This window comes from Chrysochloris asiatica, unplaced genomic scaffold (assembly GCF_000296735.1).
Source record: "Chrysochloris asiatica unplaced genomic scaffold, ChrAsi1.0 scaffold00129, whole genome shotgun sequence".
Lineage (NCBI taxonomy): Eukaryota > Metazoa > Chordata > Mammalia > Afrosoricida > Chrysochloridae > Chrysochloris > Chrysochloris asiatica.
The window spans coordinates 1,783,871-1,807,454 of record NW_006408647.1 but is presented as its reverse complement, the minus strand read 5'-3'; the positions used below and the strand labels follow the sequence as shown (position 1 = coordinate 1,807,454).

General features: G+C 36.1%; 1 protein-coding gene across 1 annotated transcript in view; it reads left to right on the top strand.

Moving 5' to 3' along the window:
* ENPEP (glutamyl aminopeptidase (aminopeptidase A)) overlaps positions 1–21,618 on the top strand; it is a 148,434-nt gene extending 126,816 nt beyond the window's left edge. Inside the window, exons 14-20 of the mRNA XM_006869336.1 lie at positions 1,866–2,016; positions 3,336–3,409; positions 3,509–3,613; positions 3,704–3,874; positions 15,026–15,166; positions 20,089–20,167; positions 21,466–21,618. Coding sequence (XP_006869398.1) covers positions 1,866–2,016; positions 3,336–3,409; positions 3,509–3,613; positions 3,704–3,874; positions 15,026–15,166; positions 20,089–20,167; positions 21,466–21,618 — 874 coding nt within the window. The remainder of the gene's footprint in view (positions 1–1,865; positions 2,017–3,335; positions 3,410–3,508; positions 3,614–3,703; positions 3,875–15,025; positions 15,167–20,088; positions 20,168–21,465) is intronic.
* The last annotated feature ends 1,966 nt before the right edge of the window (positions 21,619–23,584 follow it).

Below are 23,584 nucleotides of genomic sequence, written 5' to 3'. Positions count from 1 at the left end.
TTTTCCATCATCTCTTTCTGCAGATGTAGTCAATTTTATTTCTATGTATTCCATCTGGTGAGGTCCATGTGTATAGTCATCTCTTATGCTGTCTAAAGAAGGTATTTGAAATGAACAAATCACTGATTTTGCAGAATTCTGTCATACGATCTCCAGCATCATTTCTATCACCAAGGCCATATTTTCCAAATACTGGTCCTTCCTCTTTGCTCCCAACCTTTGCATTCCAATCCCAGTAATGATCAATACATCTTGATTGCATGTTTGATCAATTTCAGATTAAAGAAGTTGGTATAATTCTTCTATTTCATCCTCACTGGCTTTAGTGGTTGGTGCATAAATTTGAATACTAATGGTATTAACTGGTGTTCTCTGTAGGTGCATGGATATTATCCTATCATAGACAGCATTGTACTTCATGACTGACCTGGATATTTTCTTTTTTACAATGAATGCAACACCATTCCTCTTCAATTTATCCTTTCTGGCATAGTAAACCATGTGGTCATCTGATTCAAAATGGCCAATACCAGTCCATTTCAGCTCATTAATGCCTAAGATATTGATGTTTATGCACTCCATTTCATTTTTGACAACTTCCAATTTTCCCAAATTCATGCTTCGTGCATTCCATGTTCCGATTTGCAATGGCTGTTTACAGTTATTTCTCTTCATTTTGAATTGTGCCCCATCAGCAAATGAAGGTCCTAAGGGCTTTTCTCCCACAGACTTTACTCCATTCGTGTCACAACGGTCAACTCTACTTTGAGGAAGCAGCTCTTCCCCAGGCACATTTTGAGTGATTTCAAACCCGAGATATTCAAATTCCAGCACTATATCTGACAGTGTTTCTCTGCTACTCATAAGGTTTTCAGTGACTAAATATTCAGAAATATTTTGTTACTCCTTCTTCCTAGTCTGTCTTCATCTGGAAGCTCATCTGAAACCTGTCCACCATGGGTGACCCTGTTGGTATTTAAAATACCAGTGGCATAGCTTTCAGAATCACAGCAACTCACAAACCACCATAGTACGACAAATTGACAGATGAGTGGTGGTTGCACTAGTATAGTGTTGTCAATAATTTATAAATTATTCTTTAATTTAAACTTTCAAAGACAGGATTACCACCTGAGATTTTTTTCAAAAGCTAGGCTAACTTTTGAAAAATAACAGATTTCAAGAACATTATTTCAATTTCTAGAATCATTTTGTGGGAGGGAAAAATTGGTTCCTTTACATTTTAAATGAAAGTAGCATCTTGGAATTTCTGGAGAAAAAAATCCATTTTTATTTATGAAGATTAATGTGAAATGTATGAAAGAAGTGATGTTTTAGTCAAAAACATAAGCTTAATTAAAACATTTTAAGCATTTATTGTTTATTTGTTATTCATGTTTCATCTTTATCTGCAAATATAAATAATGTTAATAAGCTAAATTTTTAGCAGTACACTTCTATATTATAATCAGTTTGTCAATCCAAAATTTAGAGATTTCTGTTCATCAACATTAGCTGTATTGCTAAATGACTTTTGCTTTATCTAAAATTTTACTATAATGATTGTCTTCAAATGTATAACTTAATGTTATGTCTTCCATTATATTATTTGAGCAGAATATATATGTATGTATAGTATGAAAGCACTAATACAGCATTATATGGGTATGTGTGTGTGTGTGTGTGTGTGTGTGTGTGTGTGTGTGAATAAATGTTTGGGCATTAATAAAATCTCTATTTTCTTAATTACTTAACTGAAGATTTCTCACGTACATTCTATAATTCCCTTAACCATATTAATACTTTCAGTCAAATGAAAACTACACTTTTTTTTTTATTAATATGGTTTTTTGTTGTTTTCACAGAGCTCAACTTCTTGATTATACAACAGCTCTGAATTTGACCAAGTATCTTAAAACTGAAGAGGATTATTTACCATGGCAGAGAGTCATTTCAGCTATAACCTATATTATTAACATGTTTGAAGATGATAAAGAGCTATACCCTATGATTGAGGTGATGCTAATGATATGATAGCTTATGAAAGTAAATGTCTCATTATTTATTAGAACAAGAAGGTTTTTGGGAGAAGGAGCCTCTGGGAAAACACAAAAGCACATCTGCTTGCCAAGTAAAATCAAAAGAAAGGAGCAATGAATCAACTAATCAAAGCAAAAGATGTTGCCTCTTCTTTTTCTACTTATTTGTTAGTCACCCACTTCTCATTGACCAACATGGTTAGGTTCCAAAGATCAGGATTTGCAAAACTTGAGTTTAGTTGAAAATAGATGGTAACCACATCAGGTCAGTAAATGGAGGATGACTGCTTCCTTACCTAACTGCCAAATTGCATAATTACACAACTACCAAACCACTGAGAGTCATGACCCAGCCAAGTTGACACATAAATTTAACTACTTATTGATACTCTTGCCTTATACCTCAGTGTTTAGCAATACCAAATGTATCTCATTAATGTGCAAAATGTTTGATAGTAGATTTTTTTTTTTAACTATTGCTATAACTGTGAAATATCAGATAACAAGATAGTCAATAATTGAGGTACTTGTGGTTCAGTGTACTACTTATAGATATATGGTGTCAGAAAAATAAAACAATAAATATTTATTTAAAATAGACAACATTTTAAACCATAGATATTAACTGGATCCTGTTTTAAATGAATTTCTTGTTGTTTTTAAGTGTTGTAGAGTTGATTCTGACTCATAGCAACCCTATATATAGAGTTTCTGAGGAGCAGTTAGTGAGTTTGAATTTCCAGCCTTGCAATTTAAACCAACCTTGAAGGTTTAGTGCCTTCCATTTACTAAATTAAAGACCTTGGAAAGATGATTTAATATCTGTGACTCTTAATTTTCTTTGTAAAATAGAAATTATAGTAGATAATTATAATGGGATGTGAATCAAATAATATAAAAGTCCTTTGTAAATTCTTAGGCAATATACATATGCTAGTTGCTGTAATTATTTTATCAATACTTGAGCCATCTTCTTAGTCCAATAAGTATGTAATTTGTTTTTCTGTCTATTATATATGCTTATTAAGAAGGGGAGATTAAAAGGGACTAACCCAAAATTTGATAGAACATTCTTGAAATCTCCTAGATAATTTCAAGATTTTAACAAAGTTTCATTGTGATGATATTGAGTACATCCTTTTCATAAAGAAAGGCCCAAAGTACTATGAATTAAGTAAAAATAATAATAAGGAAAACGAAAAGATTTTAACTAGGGGTTGTAGATTACAACAAGTGGGAGAGTGTTTATAAATAGTAAGTTATCCATTTTACATGGTGCTTTTTCTTACCCCCCAGGAATACTTCCAAGGTCAAGTGAAGCCCATTGCTGATTCTCTGGGATGGAATGATACTGGAGAACACATAACAAAGTTATTACTTATCTTTTAAAAACTATTCTTATTTTAACATTTGTTTGTATGAACAATATTCAGCACCCAAGCTTTTTGCCTATTTGTTTGTTTTCTAAGGTTACTCCGTGCCTCTGTGTTAGGGCTTGCATGCAAAATGGGAGATAAAGCAGCTTTGGAGGATGCTTCCCAGTTGTTTGAAAAGTGGTTAAGTGGAAGCGTAAGGTGACTATCCATCATGTTTCCATTTATATAAGATCTTTAAGCTGAAGAAATGAGTAATAGGATTCTCTGAAACACTATTTCTTCTTTTAGTCTTCCTGTAAATCTTAGGCTTCTGGTATATCGGTATGGGATGCAGAATTCTGGCAATGAGACATCATGGAACTACACTCTAGAGCAATACCAGAAAACATCGTTAGCTCAAGAAAAAGAAAAACTGCTATATGGATTAGCATCTGTGAGAAATGTCACCCTTCTGTCAAGGTAAATTGGGACTTTTATTTCACTTTTCTGTTGTGTCTTGAAATCAATTCTAATTTACAAAAACTGTATATAGCCGAGTAAAACTACTCCATAGAGTTTCCTAGTGTGGTGCTGAAGGATAAAGCACTAGACCACAAGGTCGGTTTGAATCGCAAAGTTGGTGATTCAAACTCACCAGCCAATCCTTGGAAACCCTATACAGGGTCACCACGAGTTGGAACTAACTTGAAGAAATTTAACCACAACAACAACAAACATTTATGAGAGTAGATAACCAGGTTTTTTTCTTCCATGGAACCACTGGTGGGTTCGAACCACCAACTGAGTACTTGGTTAGCAGCCAAGGTTTTAAACATTGTGCCACCAGTCTTAGAAGAGTGATATGTAATGGTTCATATGTCATGGTGCCTTTAAAACCAGTTGCTGTTAAGTTTATTCCATCTCATGATAAATTCCAACTCATAACAAAGTAGAACTGTGCTTCATAAAGTTTTCAATGGTTGAGTTTTCAGAAGTAACCATCAGACCTTACTTCTGAGATGCCCATGGATACACTCGAACCTCCAACCTTTCAGAAATGAAGCCACTAGATAGCACAAATAGCTAATATTCTTTTCTATTTTCTGAAAGGTTGTAAGAAGTAAGGCCTGATGGTTGCTTCTGAAAAATCAACCACTGAAAACTTTATGAAGCACAGTTCTACTTTGATATGAGTTGGAATTTGTCATGAGTTGGAATCAACAGCAACTGGTTTTAAAGACACCATGGCATATGAAACATTACATATCATTATTCTAAGATGTCCTGCTGGTGTCCTTTAAGACTAATTATTAAAGCAAGAAGGAGCTCTGGTAGTATAGTGGTTAAGAATTGGGCTGCCAATCTCACAGTTAACAGTTTGAAACTACCAGCTGTTCCATGGGAGAAATATGAGGTTTTCTGCTCCTGTAAAGATTTACAGCCTCGGAAATCCTGTACAGGGTCGCTATGAGTTGGAACGGACTCCACGGCACATAACAACAACAAATTAAAGTATGATGTTTTTTTCCCAAAAAAGTCATTCAAATTTTTTTCCAAGAACAAAATATTTATATAAGAACTGCTAAAGTAATGTTGTTGTTGTTGTTGTTGTTGTTGTTATGTGCTGTGGAGTCGGTTCCAACCCATAGAGACCCTGTACAGGGTTTCCAAGGCTGTAAATCCTTACGGGAGCAGAAAGCCTCATCTTTCTCCCACGGAACAGCTGGTAGTTTCGAACTGCTGACCTTGCAGTTCGCAGCCCAATTCGTAACCACTACGCTACCAGCTATCTCATATAAAATAAGTCTGGCATCAGGCAGTTTCCAGTTTAGTGTAGTGACACAATATTTTCATTTAAGACTCTGGCTCTGTTCCTTTCAGTTCTGTCATCCTTAACATAAAAAAAAATATCTCGTGACTTCCAGAGCGCCAAACAATATATCTTTCCACAAACATGCTCAACAGAGGAAAGATAGGAGCAAAGAGTTTCTTATCACAGTGCCATGTCTTCTATGCCATGAGAACAATTCTCTCCATTTCTTTTCCTAAGCCAACATTGGTCAAATAATTACCACTTGATGGTAGTTTTTACTAAGATGAACTTACATTCTTTTGTCTGATTTGGATTCTGTGAGACATCTAATGATGCTGAACAAAACTGGGCTTTATCAGCAGAGAAGGTAGAAAGTCTTCTACAAAGTACATAAAAACAAATTATGAATGTTCATTTCACTCAGAAGGTTAACAGACCACTTGAAGTCCATCAATGCATCTTCTTCCACTCCATATCTATGCCCCAAATCAACTAGCTTCTGCCTTAACTCATTTTTCATTTTTTCTTGCCTAGTTATTGTTCCTGTGTTATTTACTTCATTCATTTCACCAACATGTGCGATGGTCTTTCTATATATAGGCATATAGACTATGGGAATAAAAATGAATATGTATAGAAAAGAATTGAAAACAGAGGCTCAACAAATAGTGATATACAAATATTTATTGTAGAGTTCTGGTGTGGCATTGTAGGGTAAGCACTGGATTACAAACCACAACGTCAGTGATCTAAACCTACCAGTCATTTCTTGAAAAAGCTACACAGGCCACTGTGAGTCGGAAATGACTCAATGGCACATGTTTTTGTTGTTGTTAAGTGCCATCGAGTTGGTTTTGACCCATAGCAACCCTGTAGAGGGTTTCCAAGCAGTGACTGGTGAACTTAAACCACTAAACTTGCAGTTCAAATCGACTTTGCACTGTGAACCCAGGTGGAGACCTGGTTGGCCAGCAGTGTGGTGAGACCTGGGGACTCTTGGATCCAGAATCAATGACATAGCCATGGAGGACTGGAGTGGAGAATGGAGTGTTTAGCTGATAAGAGAGGGCATATCCACAGAGTACCCACACTTGCAGATAAAACCCACTTGACCTGGCCTCAATGACTAGATGATCAGAGCACAACTAGAAGAAGAAAGAGGAGGAAAAAAGAGTAATCTGATGCAATTTGATGAACTTGTCCTACACCTATGGATGCAGCAACTCAAAAGAGGAAACCAATCTTTACAGCAAGGATCATTCCAACCCCCTCCATACAAAGAGTGGACAGGGATGGGCAACTTGGACATTGGCTATCCAAAGTTGGGGGAGCTACAAAGGCAAGAAGTGACAAAGTTTACAAGCTTTCAAGAGGGAACTTAGACCCAGAGGGCGTAGAGGAAGGTAGAATCTCCACTGAGTAGTATCCAATCTGTCTAGACGGGACTGATGAAAGGAAATGCCGACAGGTCTTTTGTGATACAAAGGTGAATAATTGTTACCAGGACTGACTGTGAAGGTTGTAAATGTAAAAGTAGACATTTTGTGGCAAGGAGGGGAGTGATTAACTTTGCAGGCTATGAGTGGTGGTTCCTGGAACCATGAAGGGAGAAGAGTGGACAGCAGGACCCTATCCAGAGAAGCAGTGATCCCCGAGATGGAGGCAGAGATGATGACGTGGAGAGATGGAGCAGCTGGGAACTCGGGACCCAGGGTGACGATCGGGGGTGAGGGCGGGGAGCATGTAGAATGTACCCTTTCATTGACTGGTGATGCATGGAGGGGATTGTAACCATGGCAATGAAACAATATATGATAGGATGAATGTAAAACTAATGTTACCCCATGTACCCATGTAAACTACCACATAATTCACAATAAAACTTAAAAAAAAAATCAACTTTGCAGTCTACTGTATTAACCCACAGTACCATACAAAAAACCCAAATGTCCATCAACAGTATATTTGGTATATACATACAAGGAACCACATTTGGAAGGCAACTATCTGGCCAACTGATTGGAAGAGATCGGTATTTGTGCCCATTCCAAAGAGAGGTGACCCAACAGAATGCGAAAATCATCAGACAATATCTCTGATTCCCAAGTGAGTAAAGTTTTACTAACGGTAATACAGAAATGGCTGCAAGCATACTTTTACAGAGAACTTCCAGAGGCTCAAGCTGCATTCAGAAGAGGCTGTGAACCGAGGGATATCATTGCTGATGTCTGATGGATCTTGGCTGAAAGCAGAGAATACCAGAAAGATGTTTACCTGTGATTAATTGACTACACAAAGGCTTTTGATTGTGTGGATCATGACAAGCTATGTATGGTTTGCATTTCAATGTAAAGAAAACAAAAATCCTCACCACTGGACCAATAAACAACATTCTTAACAATGGAGAAAAGATTGAAGTTGTCAAGGACTTCATCCTTCTTGGATCAACTATCATGAGTATTCTAGAACACTTAATTGTGCTCATCAGGGACCTGTACATGGACCAAAAAGCAGTTGTTCGAACAGAACTGAATGGTTTAAAATGAAGAAAGGTGTGTGTCAGGGTTATATTCTTTCACCATACTTATTCAACCTGTATGCTGAGCAAATAAGCCGAGAAGCTGGCTTATATGAAGAAAAATGTGGCATTAAGATTGGAGGAAGACTCATTAACAACCTGTGAGATAAAGATGATACAATCTTGCTTGCTGAAAGTGAAGAGGACTTAAGATATTTACTGATGAATATCAAAACCCACAGCCTTTGGTCTGGATTGCATTTCAATGTAAAGAGAACAAAAATCCTCACCACTGGACCAATAAACAACATTCTTAACAATGGAGAAAAGATTTAAGTTGTCAAGGACTTCATCCTTCTTGCATCAAATATCAACACTCATGGAAGCAGCAGTCAAGAAATCAGATGACATATTGCATTAGGCAAATCTGCTGCATGAGACCTTTTTAAAGTGTTGAAGAGCAAAGAAGTCAGCTTGAAGACTAAGTTGCATCTGACCCAAGCTATGGTATTATTATATGCATGTGAAAGCTGGAAAGTGAATAAGGAAGACTGTAAAAGAATTGATGCTTTTGAGTTATGGTGTTGGAAGAGAATATTGAAAGTTCCATGGGCTGCCAAAAGAACCAACAGATCTGTGTTGGAAGAAGTGCAGTCAAAGTGCTCCTTGGAGGCCAGGATGGTCAAACTGCGCTTCTCATACTTTGGATATATTATCAGCTGGAGAAGGATATCATGTTTGGTAAGGTGGAGGGTCTTAAAAAAAAAAAAAAAAAAAGGAAGCCCCCCAGCGAGATGGATTGACAAAGTGGAAGCATCAATGGACTCCAAGTGTGGCAACAATAGTGAGGTTGGCCGAGGACCGAGCAGTGTTTCTCGTTCTGTTGTACACAGGGTTGCTATGAGTTGGTACTGACTCGATGGCATCTAACAACAAAGACATACAATGGAATATTATTCAGCCATAAAGATAAAGTTCTGATGCATTCTATCACATGTATGAATTTTAATATTATCCTTAGTGAAATAAGTCAGTCACAAAAAGACAAATATTGTGTAATCACATTTATATGGATAATCTATAATAGTCAACTGCATAGAGATAGAAGGTAGAATTAATAAGTATTGGAGTTGGAAGAATGGAGAGTTATTGTTTAATGGGTAAACAGTTTCTATTTAGGGTGAGGAGAAATATTTGGGAAGAAATAGTGACTATAGGTTTACAACATTGTGGATATAATTAATACCATTGAATTGTATACTTAAAAATGGTTACAATGGTAAATTCTGTTATATATATATATATTTTACCACAATAAGGAAAAGGGTGGGGTTTTTTGTGTGTGTGTGTGTGTGTGTGTGTGAATGATATCTCATTTAATCATTTTTGTTTACAACTGAAAACTCTGGGAATTCAAAATTAACATCCTTGCCCTTGAGCTTCTTATACACACAAGAAAACATTTCAACCTTGTGTTCTACATTGTTCTGCTGTGCTTTGTCCAAATGAACCTTTATAAGCCGGCTGCCATCCAGCTTTACTCGGATTCTTTTGCCCACAATTTCACTTGGGAAGACCAAGTCTTCAAGGATTGCATCATGCACAGCCGTCAGAGTGCGGCTCCTGGGACGCTTTTGCTTATTTTTTGTACAGCTTTTTCGAGTTGGTTTAGGCAGACTTCTCCTCTGAGCAATAAAGATCACGTGCTTTCCACTGAACTTTTTCTCCAGTTCACGTACTAGTTGGACTTGGATTTTCTGTAAAGACTTCAGTTGAGGAACAGGAACAAAGATTATAATAGCTTTCCGACCACCTTTAGGTCCAAGTTCATCTCTAGCTCAAGAAGAGCCTGAGAAATACCAGATTCGAATTCATTCGGTTTTTCACCTTTGGGCTTCACAATCTTGACGCTTGAACTCAAATGGCCTTTTTCTTGCCAAGTGCCGGCCTAGGAAGAGTGTTGTTGTTGTTGTTTTTAATGAATAAGACATAGTATCTGTCATGAGAAACTTATAGTTTAATGGGAGAAACAGAATGTGAAATGTAAATTACAATGTGAGTGTATATATGGCATAATGAAATGTCTGTCTTCTCTCTAGGGATGCCAATTATCAATGTATTACCTTTCATCTCTTAATACAATTTCCTTTGCCTTGCTGTATAATTCTTAGACTCTGCCCAGCATTCTTTGGCAGCTGGAGTGTTAGGCTTTGTGTACTGGAAGGACAAGGCAAGACATAGTAGTGAAAGATGCTTTTCTTACTGTTTCCAGTGTACTCTTACTTTTTCTATGGTGCCGATGCCATTGACAGGTAGGGTACCTTTAAGCTTACCATTTTGTGAAGTTCCTTGTCACCCCAGTCGGTGACTTTCTACTCACTAGCCCTGAGGCATCTCAGTGGATGACTTCAGGCATGCTCCAACTCACTAGCTCTAGTCTGACAGCCTCATCCATATCCTCATCAACAAGGTCTAAATCTCAGCCTTCAAGAGAGGAGAGGCCATGTTCCACATTTGTTAATTCCTTGGGTTGTATTTCTCAGCCCTTGATTTAGTATCTTTTTCTACATTTACAATTCTTACATTCATTTATTCCTTTTAATTAACCAACATCTTACTAGTCAATAATTCTTTATATTAAATTTTCTCTGTTCAAACTATTAGTGTGATTTCTGTCTTAACTCAACCCTGACTGATACAGAGTTAGTACTAGAAGTGACCCTAGAAGAGAGAGGGTCAAAACTGAATTTGGCATTGATTTGGTCATAGCCTCAGACTGGAGTATAGTGCTGAGTTCCTGCCAAATGATACGTAGAATGCTTGCAACCTATCCATGCATTGGCATCATAATTAATCAGGCTATAAAAATATTTTCCTCAAAATCAGAAATTTCTTCTGAATTGCTTATGATAAGGAGTCCTGGTGTGGCCCTGTAGGATTAGCACTGGATTGCTAACCACAAGGTTGGTGGCTCAAATTTACCAGCAATGGTCATAGTGGAAACTGAAAGGTAAATTATGTCATGGCTGTTGTTAGATGCCATCAAATTAGTTCTGACCCATAGAGACCCTGTGTACAATGGAATGAAACACCACTCAGTCCTTTGCCATCCTCATAATTGCTGCTACGCTTGAGCCCATTGCTGCTGCTACTGTGCCAATCCATCTCAATGAGGGTCTCCCTCTTTTTATGCTGACCCTCAACTTTAGCAACATAATTTCCTTCTCCAGGGACTGGTCTTTCCTGATGATATATCCAAAGTTTGAGAGATGAAGTCTGTCTATCTTGGCTTCTAAAGAATATTCTCTTGTACGTTTAATAACTCAGATTTATTTGTTCGTCAGGAAGTCAATATTACCTTTAATATTCCTCTCCAACACCATAACTCAAATGGACCAATTCTACAGCCTTCCTTTTTCATTGTCCAACTTGCACAGGCATATGAGATTGCTGAAAATTATGTCATAGAGGGTTCATAAATTGATAATTTTAGAGACAGAGTGCTTATGAGTGATCAAAAGGTATAATTATGGGAAATGCTGGTTGATGTGGAATGGAGAAAATAGAACTAGAAATGAAGATGCCAATAAACTAATGAGTCATGTGGACTTTGATGTCACCCATGTTATAGAGCAAAGAGAATGGCTAAGTCAGGTACTAAGGTGCATGATAAGTGAGGGAGGATAACCTGAAGGAACAGAAAGTTTAAAAAAGACTGAAGGAATAATAATCTGGAAACAGCAAAGGGGAGCATGAGCCACCAACCCATTCTCCAAATAGGAGAGTACATGGTGCTGTAAGATAAACCCTGGACTGCTATCCACAAGGTTGAAAGTTCATACCAACCAGCTGCTCCTCAGAAACCCTACATAGGGGCTCTATGAGTTGGAACCAATTCAAAAGCACTTAACAACAACAACAACAATTTAAAGTCTTTAAGCCCGATTCTCAATATATTAATAAAATATAATAAATTTAGAAATACATTTTATCTTTGAAAAAGCCTGACTCTCAAAACTGTCATCTCAAGACTCAAGCTAAACAATGATCACCTTGTTTTTAGGTATTATCTCCTATCCTCCTAAAGAGAGTAAAGAAACAAGTCAGTAGGTAGGAAGTCTTGAAGCAATATTTGAAGAATATGAAAATATATATGATCTGTCAGCAGCAGACATAATTTTTTTTTCTCTGAACTTCTTTTTTTGAGCTTTTACTGTGAATTGAGTGATAGTTTACAGAGGGGAACATCAGTTTTACACTCAGCCTGTCATATTTGTTTCATTGCAATGATTATAATCCCTTGCATGCTTCATTGTTCAACAGTATTTCCTTCTGTTCCCTCTGTTTTTCTGTTTGTTTGTTTTTTGTGGGGGGCAGGGGATGTGTACCAAAACACTCAGGAATATACAATCATTCAAACAGCCAAAGGGCACATCCTGCAAGCCTGCCCTCCGGCTGCCAGCACACATCCCCTCTCTCCTACATGAATCTAGAGTCCTCAGCTGCTCTGTCACTCCATGTCATCATCTCTGCCTCTATCTCTGGCATTGCCACTTCTATGGGTAGGGTCCCACACTTCCTTCCTGTTCTTCTTCCCTGATGGTCCCAGGGTCCTCCGCTCCAGGACTGTAAGTTCAACCACTTACCCTTTTTTGCTACAAAACTTCGACCTTTACATCTGTGACAATAGTATTTAGTCATGATAGCAAATACTCACTATTGAATCATGAGAGTCTTATCCCCATCTCCTTTCACCAAACGTGTCTAGACAGGATCAAAACCACTCAGTGGTTACATGCCTGCTTGTGTATTCCCTTTGCGTTTCAGTCTTGGGAGGGTTTTGTCCTTGGGACTTGATAGCCTTGATGACTTCCCAGCGAACAACTTGCTTGTTCTTGTAGTAGCCAATCAGACTGCCATTTTTGTTTGTCTCTGCTGGTCTTTCTGTCAAGAAGTATCTTCTGTTCCTGTAGCTGCTCCAGGCTGGCTTGCTTGTCTTTTCAATTGGGTCTGAAATTAAAAACAAAACAAAACAAAACAAAAAAAAAAACATTTCATTGTGAATTAAGTGAAGGTTTATAGAACAGTTCACCTATTCCACATTCAATCTATTCCATCATAAGCTTAATATGATTACAAGATTGCAGTCCCTTCTATGTACCATCAGTTAATGTTATTTACTGCTATTCACTTTAAGTTTTGCACTGTTCCATGTGTCATCCACTACCTTCATCTTTCCTATGCCAATACCCCTTTTGTTGTATATTGCCTTCAACACCATCCAAGTTAACATGTGTGTACTCTCTATCCAGTGATTAACTTTCAATTCCCTACCACCTCTGGTAAACATCATAGAATGTTTCTTACAGCAAGAAACCTTTTCTTAACTTTTTACAACAGTGGTCTTATAGGATATTTGTCTTTTTGTGATTGAGTAATTTCACTCAGCATAATATCCTCCAGGTTCATCCATGTCATGAAGAGTTTCACAGATACATCATTATTCTTCAGTGCTACATAGTATTCCATTGTGTATATATACAAAAGTTTTTATCCATTCTGTCTCTTGACAGGTGCACTTAATCCATTTTCATTGAGTGTTTGTTTTTCCTTTCACTGTTTTGTTATTTTTGTTTGTTTATCCTTCCTTGTCCTTCTTTCTGTATTTCTCTTCCTTTGATTTTACTCTCTGTTTTTGTTTTTTCTTTTGTTTCTTATATCCACGCTCTTCTATTTTTACTCTTGATTTTTCTTACTACTCTCCAGTCTCTTTCTCTTTTCAGAGTCATCTCTGTTTTTTTAGTACTTTTTATCTCTCCCTTTTTTTCTCTCTCTTACTTTTATTTTGCACACCTCTGTTTTCCTATCCTTCTTTTCTCTTTATCCTTTTTTGTTTTTGTTGTTGCTGCCCATTTTTATTTCTTTTTTCTCTTTTAGTGTATTGTTTTCCTGTTCTTTGTTCTGTTTTCCTGTATGTGTTTCCTCCTCTTGTCCCACCTGATGGCAAACAGCAATCATGCCCATAGAGCTCAGCCACATTTGTACCCTTTACAGCTCAACCTACTGGACACAAGCCAATACTAGTTCCTATTCCAGCTGATCAGTGATAGACATCAGCCAATGCCAGCAAAACATATCCAAAACTCACCTGCATATAGACTGTGGGAATAAAATGAATATGTATAGAAAACAGGGGCTCAACAAATAGTGATACACCAATGTTTGTTAACCCCAGAAAACATTGGGGTCTATGGACAGAATTCCTCCAAGGAACTCACAAGGTGGTGTAAGAGGAGTGGGACAACTGAGTACCAAGCTCCAGATGGAATTCCTATTGAGCTAGGCTGTGCTAAGAACACCCAATTCATGGAACCCTTCAGATTACTAGTTTCCAAACCAAAGGGCAATTAGGGCAGAGTGGCTGATTATGAATTCAGGCAGGTTCTGCTCCAGATCTCTAGAACCCACACAGCCTGTCTGCCTCATCCAACGTCTTGCTGGAAGTCTAGTAGACATATATTTTTGAGGCAGTTTTCTCATAATGAATACAATAGATGCTGATCTTAACTGGAAATGCTATCGAATAATAATATGCCATTTTAAGATCTTGAGCTAAAAATTCAGCTGAATGTACAGTCATAGCATAAATTTAATGAAATCAATCAATTTGATCATCTAATTTATCTTGGATGTATTTGTGTTTTACTATAATTATTGCCAGCCAATCAAATTCAAAAGTCTTTCCTCGGAAACCATACATATACGGTCTCTATGAGTAGGAATTGACTTGACAGCATTTAACAACAATCTAACCATACATATTTTATTAAAAGGTTGGTTCTTAAAGTCTAGAGATGATAAAACTAGGCTTAAATGTTATCTTACAGAAAAATAAAAGTATAAATGTTTCCCTTAATTTATTGGCTCCTTTTTTTTTAGTTCACTAGAATAGCAGGTAAGTGGGTGAAGTACTCCTATTCAATAAATTTCATTAATTTTTTTAAGTTAAGGATTTCCTATTATAATTTTTATTGTTTGCAGTACTTGCAAAGTAATTTATTTTTAAAAGATTATATAACTTAAATTTCACTGGGCTTCAAACTCATGTTGTTCTTTAAAAGAAGTTAAATGTATTTATAAATTCTAAACCATCTTTCATCATTTGTTATATTTAATTATTTTTGTCACTTGACACCTCAAAAACTGAATTGTTGGATTGAAAGAGCTATTCTGCTGAATTTAGCTAAGGGTGAACATTAAAAGTTCATTTTGAGTTATGTTTCTATTTGACTTCTCTTAGGTATTTGGATTTGCTCAAGAACACAACCCTTATTAAAAGTCAGGATGTGTTCACAGTCATCCGATATATCTCATATAACAGCTATGGGAAGAACATGGCCTGGAATTGGATAGAGCTCAACTGGGAATATCTTGTCAACAGGTGGGATAATCAGATAATGGTTTGGTGTTTCCTTTGTTTAATGCCATTTGCAGATTTTCTTTTCTTTTTTTTTTTCTTTCTATTTGTTGCACTTTCTTTGATATCTGAAATGGTATATTACTCTTTGATCATTGCATTTTCTTTCTATGGGAACAATAAGCTAGTTGATTTTAAGCACAATTCTTTTTCTAAATTTATTTGTTTCCAGTGATCAAATTGTTTCTAATAATCAAATAAGATTCTAAGACCTAGAGATAAGACAAAACTATATTATTTTTCATTTGGCAAAAACAAGTTAATATAATCCTTGTTTTGCACTAGCACCTGACACAATGACAGGAACAGTTAATGTCAGTTCCAACCCATAGCTACCCTGTATAGGGTTTCCAAGGAGCAACTAGTATGCTTGAACCACCAACCTTGTGGTTCAAACTGACTTTGCAGTCCAGAGCATTCACCCACAGCACCACATCAGGACTAGAACCATATATTTTACTGACCTTGTATGAGTAATAACTGATCTCCCTTGACCAGGTAAGTAAACTTGAGGTCTTTTGCATAGAACTTACAACTCACTGCCATTGAGTTAATTCCGATTCATAGTGACCCTCAGGGACAGAGTGGAACTGTTTCTTACAGTTTCTGAGATTGTAAATCTATATGAGAACAGAGAACCTCATCTTTCTCCCACACTTAAGACGAACCTGTATTTCCCAGGCAACAGCAGTTTTAAAATGTTAAATAGTAAGAACAAGAGCAAAACCAAGGGAAGAGTTGTTTTTTAAAAAATTCTTATTTATTCAACCTTACAGAAGAGAAAGATTTCATTCTTGAATTCAGTCCTCCAAAATTAAATGCTAAATTTCCATTAAAAATGTATGTTTTTAACAAAGTACAAAATAGTCATATATGCCCCAAACAATAATTAATAGAATTTTCATTAAAATTTGGATAACAAAAATTCAACTGAAATGAAGCAAAACTTCACCCCAGTATTTCCAAACTTTTATGTTTTTTTCCAAATTTGAAAACAAATAGTTTTACTCTTCCCATTTTTAAACAACTTATTGTAATCCTAAATAAATAACTGAATTTTTAAAACATAAACAATTGTTTTGTGATTTTCATGACAACTGATGATGGTGCTATTAATGTTTTTGCCAATTTGAGATTTAACCCCAAAGTACCAAAGACAAGAGTCACAGTATTTATTTAACCTACTTATTTTTAGCTATAAAATACGTTCTTTAATATTTAGTCACAAAGAACAAAACCATGCTTGTCTGTCAGGTTTTTGTACTTTGGTGACTTGCATGTTGCACTAATGCAGCTGGAAGCTATGTCATCAGTATTTCAAATACCAGCAGAGTCACCCATAGTAGACAGCTTTCAGTGGAACTTCCAAAGACAGAATAGGGAGACAGAAGAGGCCGTCCAATTCTGAAAAATTACCCACTGAAAGCCTTATGAATAGCAGTGGAACGTTGTCTGTATAGTGTCAAAAGATGAGCCCCTCAGATTGGAAGACAATTAAAATACAGTTTGTGAAGAGATGCTGCCTCTAAGTAGAGTCAATGTAATGACGTGTATGGAACAAGGCTTTGGGTACTCATTTGCTGATGGAGTATGACTCAAAATGAAAAGAAACAGCTGGAAACAGATATGCTGAGCAAATAATTTGAGAAATTGAATTATATGAAGAAGAACTTGACATCAGGCTTGACTGAAGGCTCATTAACAACCTGCAATATGCAGGGATATAACCCTACTTGGTGAAAGTGATGAGGACATAAAATACTTACTGATGAAGATCAAAGACCACGGCCGTCAGTATGGGTTGCACCTCAATTAAGGAAAACAAAAATCCTCACAACTGGACCAATATATAACACCATAATAAATGGAGAAAGATTGAAATTGTTAAAGACTTCATTTTGCTTGGATCGACCATCAGTACTAATGGAACCAGCAGTCAATAAATCAGATGGCATATTGCATTAGGTAAATCTGTTGTACAAGATCTCTTCAAAGTGCTCAGGGGCAAAGATGTCAGTGTGAGGACTAAGATGCACCTGACCCAAGTCATGGCATTTTCAATAGCCTCATATGCATGTGAAAGTTGGACAGTGAATTAGGAAGATCATAGAAGAATTGGTGAATTTGAGTTATGGTGTTGGAGAGGAATATTAAAAATACCATGGACTGCAAGAAGAACAAACAAATTTGTTATGGAAGAAGTATAGCCAGAAGTCTCCTTAGAAGCCAGGATGGCAAGAGTTCTTCTCATATTTCAGATATATTAACAGGAGGGAGCAATCCTTGGTGAAGGACATCATGCTTGGTGAAGTGGAGGGTCAGCAAAAAAGAGGAAGACACCTAATGAGATGGATTGGCAAAGATGCATCAGCAATGGTTTCAAGCATCACAACAATTGTGAATATGGTGCAGGACCTTTCAGTGTTTCCCTCTATTGTACACAGGGTTGCTATGAGTCAAAACCAACTCAATGGCATCTAATAACAACAACAAGCTGCCTATGACTCTCCTTTGGTAATTTGAAGTGCAGATTGGTTCAAAGAAGTTACAGTACCCTGTCAAGTACTACTTAAAGTTTAAGTAAGTTGAAAGTTGAAAAATTTATGAATTACTGACATGAAAACCATTGATAACCTTAGAAAAAGTTTTTCAGTGGAATATTGGAGACCAGAACCCACTTTATAGCAAATTTGTTGTTGTTGTTGTGAAGTGTCGTAGAGTCGGTTCTGACCCATAGCGACTCTGTATAGGGTTTCCGAGGAGCAGCTGGTGAGCTTGAACTGCCTGGTGAACTTGAACTGCCGACCTTGCAGTTCAAATGGCTTTACAGTCTGGCGCATTAACCCACAGCATCACACCAGGACTCCTTATAGCACATTAGATTAGTAATAAAGAGATGAAAACAAAAAATGTAGAGAAATCTCTTGGAAAATGTTGACTATAAATGAGGAGAGAAAAAGGATTTAAGTGTAGAGATATCAGATCAAAAAGGAGGGTTTTTTTTTTTTTAAATCTAAAATATATCTTAACATATATAACAGATTTTAAAGTGTTGATGAATAACAGCCAGTGCATAATGAGATATTTAACATGTAAGAGGGATTTGTTTACGTTAGCTTTTAAATGGGTCGGGGTGGGAACAAAAAGCGCATGCGATAGTAGGAGGGTAGATGGATTTATAAGTTTGTAAGTTGCATAGTGGTTATGAATCGGGCTGCGAACCGCAAGGTCAGCAATTCGAAATTACCAGCTGTTCCGCGGGAGAAAGATGAGGCTTTCTGCTCCTGTAAAGATTCACAGCCTCGGAAACCCTGTACAGGGTCGCTATGAGTTGGAACCGACTCCGTGGCACAAAGCCACCACCAAGCTACTGTCACAGAATCAATTTCAACTCACAGTGACTATAGGCTAGGACTGATGAAAATTACTCCATAGGATTTCTGAGACTGTAAATCTGAATGGGGACCTCATCTTTTTCTCTTAGTGTGACTAGTGGGTTTGAATCATCAACCTTGAGTTAACAGTCCAGTGCTGAAGCCACTGCACCACCAGCCCTCTTTCCATAAAGATTACAGCCTTGGGAACCTTATGGGACAGTTCTATTCTATTCTATAAGGTGCCTATAAGTCAAAATCTATTTACTCCAGTGTATTTGGTTTGGGTTTTATTATTTATGTTACAATTATTTTTCCCAGTTAGTTTTTTACTTTTAATTTTGTTTATAGCAGGTTTGGGGGCTTTTGTTGTTGTTATTGCTTTTTAGTATAAAATTCTTACTTGGTATACAATGACCTTTACCAGTTTTTATCTTCCTGGTATCTGCTTTTATTGTATGCTACTTTTTAAATGTACATTTCCTCTTACTGCTTTATTATCTCTTTACATATAGATATATATTTTTATATCCCTCCCAAACATTCCAGGTTTTATACAAAAATTTTTCCAGTGGTTTTTCTTGTATGATGACAAGTCGTGATAGAATTTTCACACGTATCACAACTACTTTTACTTTAGTCTGTAGGACAACTTCTGATTCTTGCTCTTTAAAAGAAACTATGCAAAAGGGACAGAAAATTCTCTAGAAATTTATTTTGGCATCTAGCTTCAGATATCTTTACTTAGCCAGCCTGATACACATCATAACTCCAATCTTGCTAATAGCTAATAAAGTTTTTGGAAAATTCAACAAATATGCAGGAAGAATGACAGTGTGTGGTTCAGATAAAAGCCAAGCTGTTATAACAGACACCCAGAAATGCAGTGAGTTAAGACTATGGTAACTGGTGATCTTGAAAAGTGGATGGCTCTGCACTATGAGGCAATTCAAGGACTTAGATTCTTTCCTTCTTTCTGTTCAGTCACATCCTGGGCATTATTCTACCTCTGTGGTTGAAGCTGGATCTAGAGTGCCCATGTTCTAGCTTTGGGGAAAAGGGAAGAGGAAAAAGGTTGTCTGAAGAACCAATTTTCCTTTTTTTTTTTTTTTTTGAAAAAAGGAAGGGTGGAAGTTGCAAGAAGGCAAAAGTTGCATATATCTCTAGTGCTCATATTTCATTGGTGAGAACTGGGACACATGTCTAAACCTCTCTGTGAGGGGGATTGAGAAATATAATCTCTAATTGGGTGCTCATTTGTGGTGGAAAAAAGGAGACCCGACTTGAAGAATGCAATTAGTAGTCTTCTACAGCTTGGAAAATGGTATGAATTTGTCTATAGAGGTCCATAATTTACTAAGAGTTACTTTTGAAAGTAATTATTTTAAATTAAATGTAATATTATCTGCCAAATACCTTTAAAAAAAACTGACAAAAGGGAACACCTACATTTAGAGAAAAGATGAAAATTCCAGCACTTACACTCTGTAATACCTCTAAATTTTTCTCCAGATTTACCCTCAATGACAGAAATCTTGGCCGGATTGTCACAATAGCAGAATCTTTCAACACTGAACTACAACTCTGGCAGGTATGAAGATAAATCCCTCTATAGTATGGTCTGAAGGAGCTCTGGTAGCATAGTGGTTATGAATCGGGCTGCGAACCTTAAGGTCAGTGGTTCGAAACTACCAGCTGCTCCGTGGGAGAAAGATGAGGCTTTCTACTCCTGTAAGGATTTACACCCTCGGAAACCCTGTTCAGGGTCGCTATGGGTCGGAATCGACTCGATGGCACTTAACAACAACAACAACAATAGTATGGTCTAATTTTTTTTTTTTTTCTAAATAGAAATGATGGTTTCTCTAGTCAAATCACAGAAGAAATTGAGAATGAATTAATTCTTGTATCTAATAAAGAGTGATTTTTTTTTTTTTCTGAACTGAAAAACAAAACAATGATCAAGAAACAAAAACAAAATTTTAAAGTCAAGAAAGGTGAGGCCTTGGAAGGCTTAGACGTTTACAGGAGACAATTCAGTTTACCAAAGTGTGAATAGTATGTCTCCCTTTTTCAGGTCGATATAACCCTGGGATAAGTTCATCAAGAGTACTCAGAATGCATAATGTCAATGTAATTTCCAATTACTAACGTTTCAGATATCTCAGTTCTCAGGAAAACAATGTGTTTATTTATGTTGGACAAATAGAGATTATATGAATTTTTTATATCTGTGTATTAGATTTTGTTGTTGTAACATGCTATTGAGGCAGTCCAGACTCATAAATGACCCTGTGTAGGGTTTCTGAGGAGCAGTCGATGGGTTTTAACTGCCAGCCTTGTGGAGTCCATTAGAATGTTAAAAAACAAAATAATTCCTATTTTTATAAAGTGCAAATAATACTATGATTAAGCTTTGGAGAGTGTTTTAGAAAGAAGGTAAAATCACAGTTTTTTGTTTTGTTTTATTTTGTTTTAATGAGCCATTAGTAAGTAAACTAAAAGTATTTTAAAATACTCCAGATTCCTGGGGTGAACGACTAAGCAGGACTATCATTCCACAAACCAAATTTTGCAGGGAATGCACAAAATAGATGGAAACCAGTAGAAGCAAAAATGGGCACTCAGCCTGATATGCTACTCTCCTTCCCCAACATGTCAGATCCCTTTTGGTTTACAAGCTGCCAGGGTACAAAAGCCATGGCTAGTGATTGCTAACCTGAGAGATGGGGCCTCAGTCTGAATGATGGTGCAAGAGATATATCTCAATGTTGTTAAGTGATATTGAATGTTTACATAACGAAACAAATCCAGTTTGTATCTGAAATGACTGAAGATAAATTGAGTTTAAAATGACTTCGTTAGTTATTATTTCCCTTACTTTTCTAGATGGAGAGCTTTTTCAACAAATATCCAGAAGCTGGAGCAGGAGAAAAACCTAGGAAGCAAGTGCTGGAAACAGTGAAAAACAATATTGAGTGGCTAAAACAGAATAGAAACACCATTAGAGAATGGTTTTTGGATTTACCTAGGAATGGTTAATGGGTTCAAGTAATATATTTTAATTTTGTGAATGTGTCACTTCTCCTGTCAAGCATTTGGCAACTTGATTTATAAGAACTATGGAGGGAAGCTTATAAATAGATACTACTTCCTAAACTTTTAAACTGTTCCTCTTTGTTTATGAAGCAAGATACTAATAGAGTGTTTAATACACTCAGGGATTTCTCCTAAGTGTGCTTCATAGGAGATTCTTTACAAACTGAAGAGACTTTTATAGTAATTTTAATGTCTTTAAAATCATTCTTTTTATCTTAAATCTGTGAAAATAGAACATTTTAGTCTTAGCTTTGCATTTTTAGTGCCAAAGAAACACCACTTAATCTTCTCTCTTGATTGATTTTTTTAAAGTTTAAATACCAGTACTTGAGGGACCAAAATTACCATCTTAATCTTTATTTTATTATTCAGAATTACACAGGCCTAGTATCATTTTATTCACATATGTCTTACTACTTTAAATCCTACCAAAGTAACCTGGGCTTAAATTTAACTCAAAGATTCATGAATTAGCTAAAAATAAAAAATAAAAAAGGCTAACTGTTGCCTTTATTCTTATGAAATCAACAAGAATACTCCTCTCCTTCTTAAAATAAATCGAAATGATTATCTGGGTGGGAGGTAGGGCTGTTTTCTAGTGTCTATTTTGTTTTGGGGGGGTTTTTGTCACTTCATGTTTGAATAAAAATTGTTATAGCCTTCTTTAAATAATTTAGCATGTCTCAAATACGATTCAAGAACCCCAGCCTTTTTCATGCTTTGATATTCATTCATCTTGTTCAATTCCCTACAAAGCTCCTTCAAATATGCTATGAAATTAGAGGGAACATAGTGCTTAACTTTGCTGTATAGATTTTAGAGGGGAAAAGCTAAATAATTGGAAACTAGTTGGGAAAGGGGAAAAAGCTGATTGTTCTATAAAACTAAATGGAATTAGAATTTGGCTTTGACCTAGCAATCTCAGTGTGAAAATGTGGAAACCCATAGACATCTTGAGCATGACTCTGCATATCTGAGACTATATCTTCTTGTAGATAAGAAGTTTTATATATAAACCCTTAGATCCAAATCCTTACAAAATAGCACTGATCAAATTTATATGCATGACTTGACTAAAGACATCAATTTCTTCAAAAGCTGGTAGCAAGAATATATTTAATATGTCACCCAATGCCTAGTAGACCCATGATATAATTTCAATAGGCTGAAAAGATGGTAAATTACTATATTCCAATCTACTCTATCTTAAAAAATCTAAATTTATTTGGAATCTTCAGAAGTATCAAGTAATTTAAAATTGGTGTGATGAGAATCAAAACACATGGGCACAACCAAAATCTTAGCTTTAGCAACACTGGAAAATTCAAATGTTGGCTGGAGTTGGGGATAAGGAGGGAAGAAATTATAAAACAAATTCTTTAAAAAATATTATTTTAAATTTGCTCAGAAGAATAAAACACAGTAACACCATAAATTAACAAGAAAACACCATTATCCTCTTGGCGATTAACACCCTACTTTTAAATTCTAACAAGAACCAGTACTGGAAATGCACTGTTTTAAGAAAAAAAAATTAAATGGGATGGTTTATCTTTCTACTTCATGAAATAAATAAGGAATACATTTTAAGGAAATTAATATTTAAATACAATTTAAAATAAATTTTCAGAAAAAAATATATAAGTTTGAGGGAAATAAGTAAAACGGTTTCCAACTTGCCTGAAATTTATTCTGTTTCATTTCATTTCAAGCACTAAATATGACAATGAATTTTTTGTTCTCTTCAAAACAACGGCATGTTGTCACAGTAATTCTATTCTCAAGCAGTATCTGGTTCTGAAATCTGGTTTTACCAAGATCGTCTAATGGTTTTGTCAAGAATTTCACAAGAAAAAAAAAAAAATTAATGCATTGTTTCCAAAATTAAACCACAATAAAACCATTAACT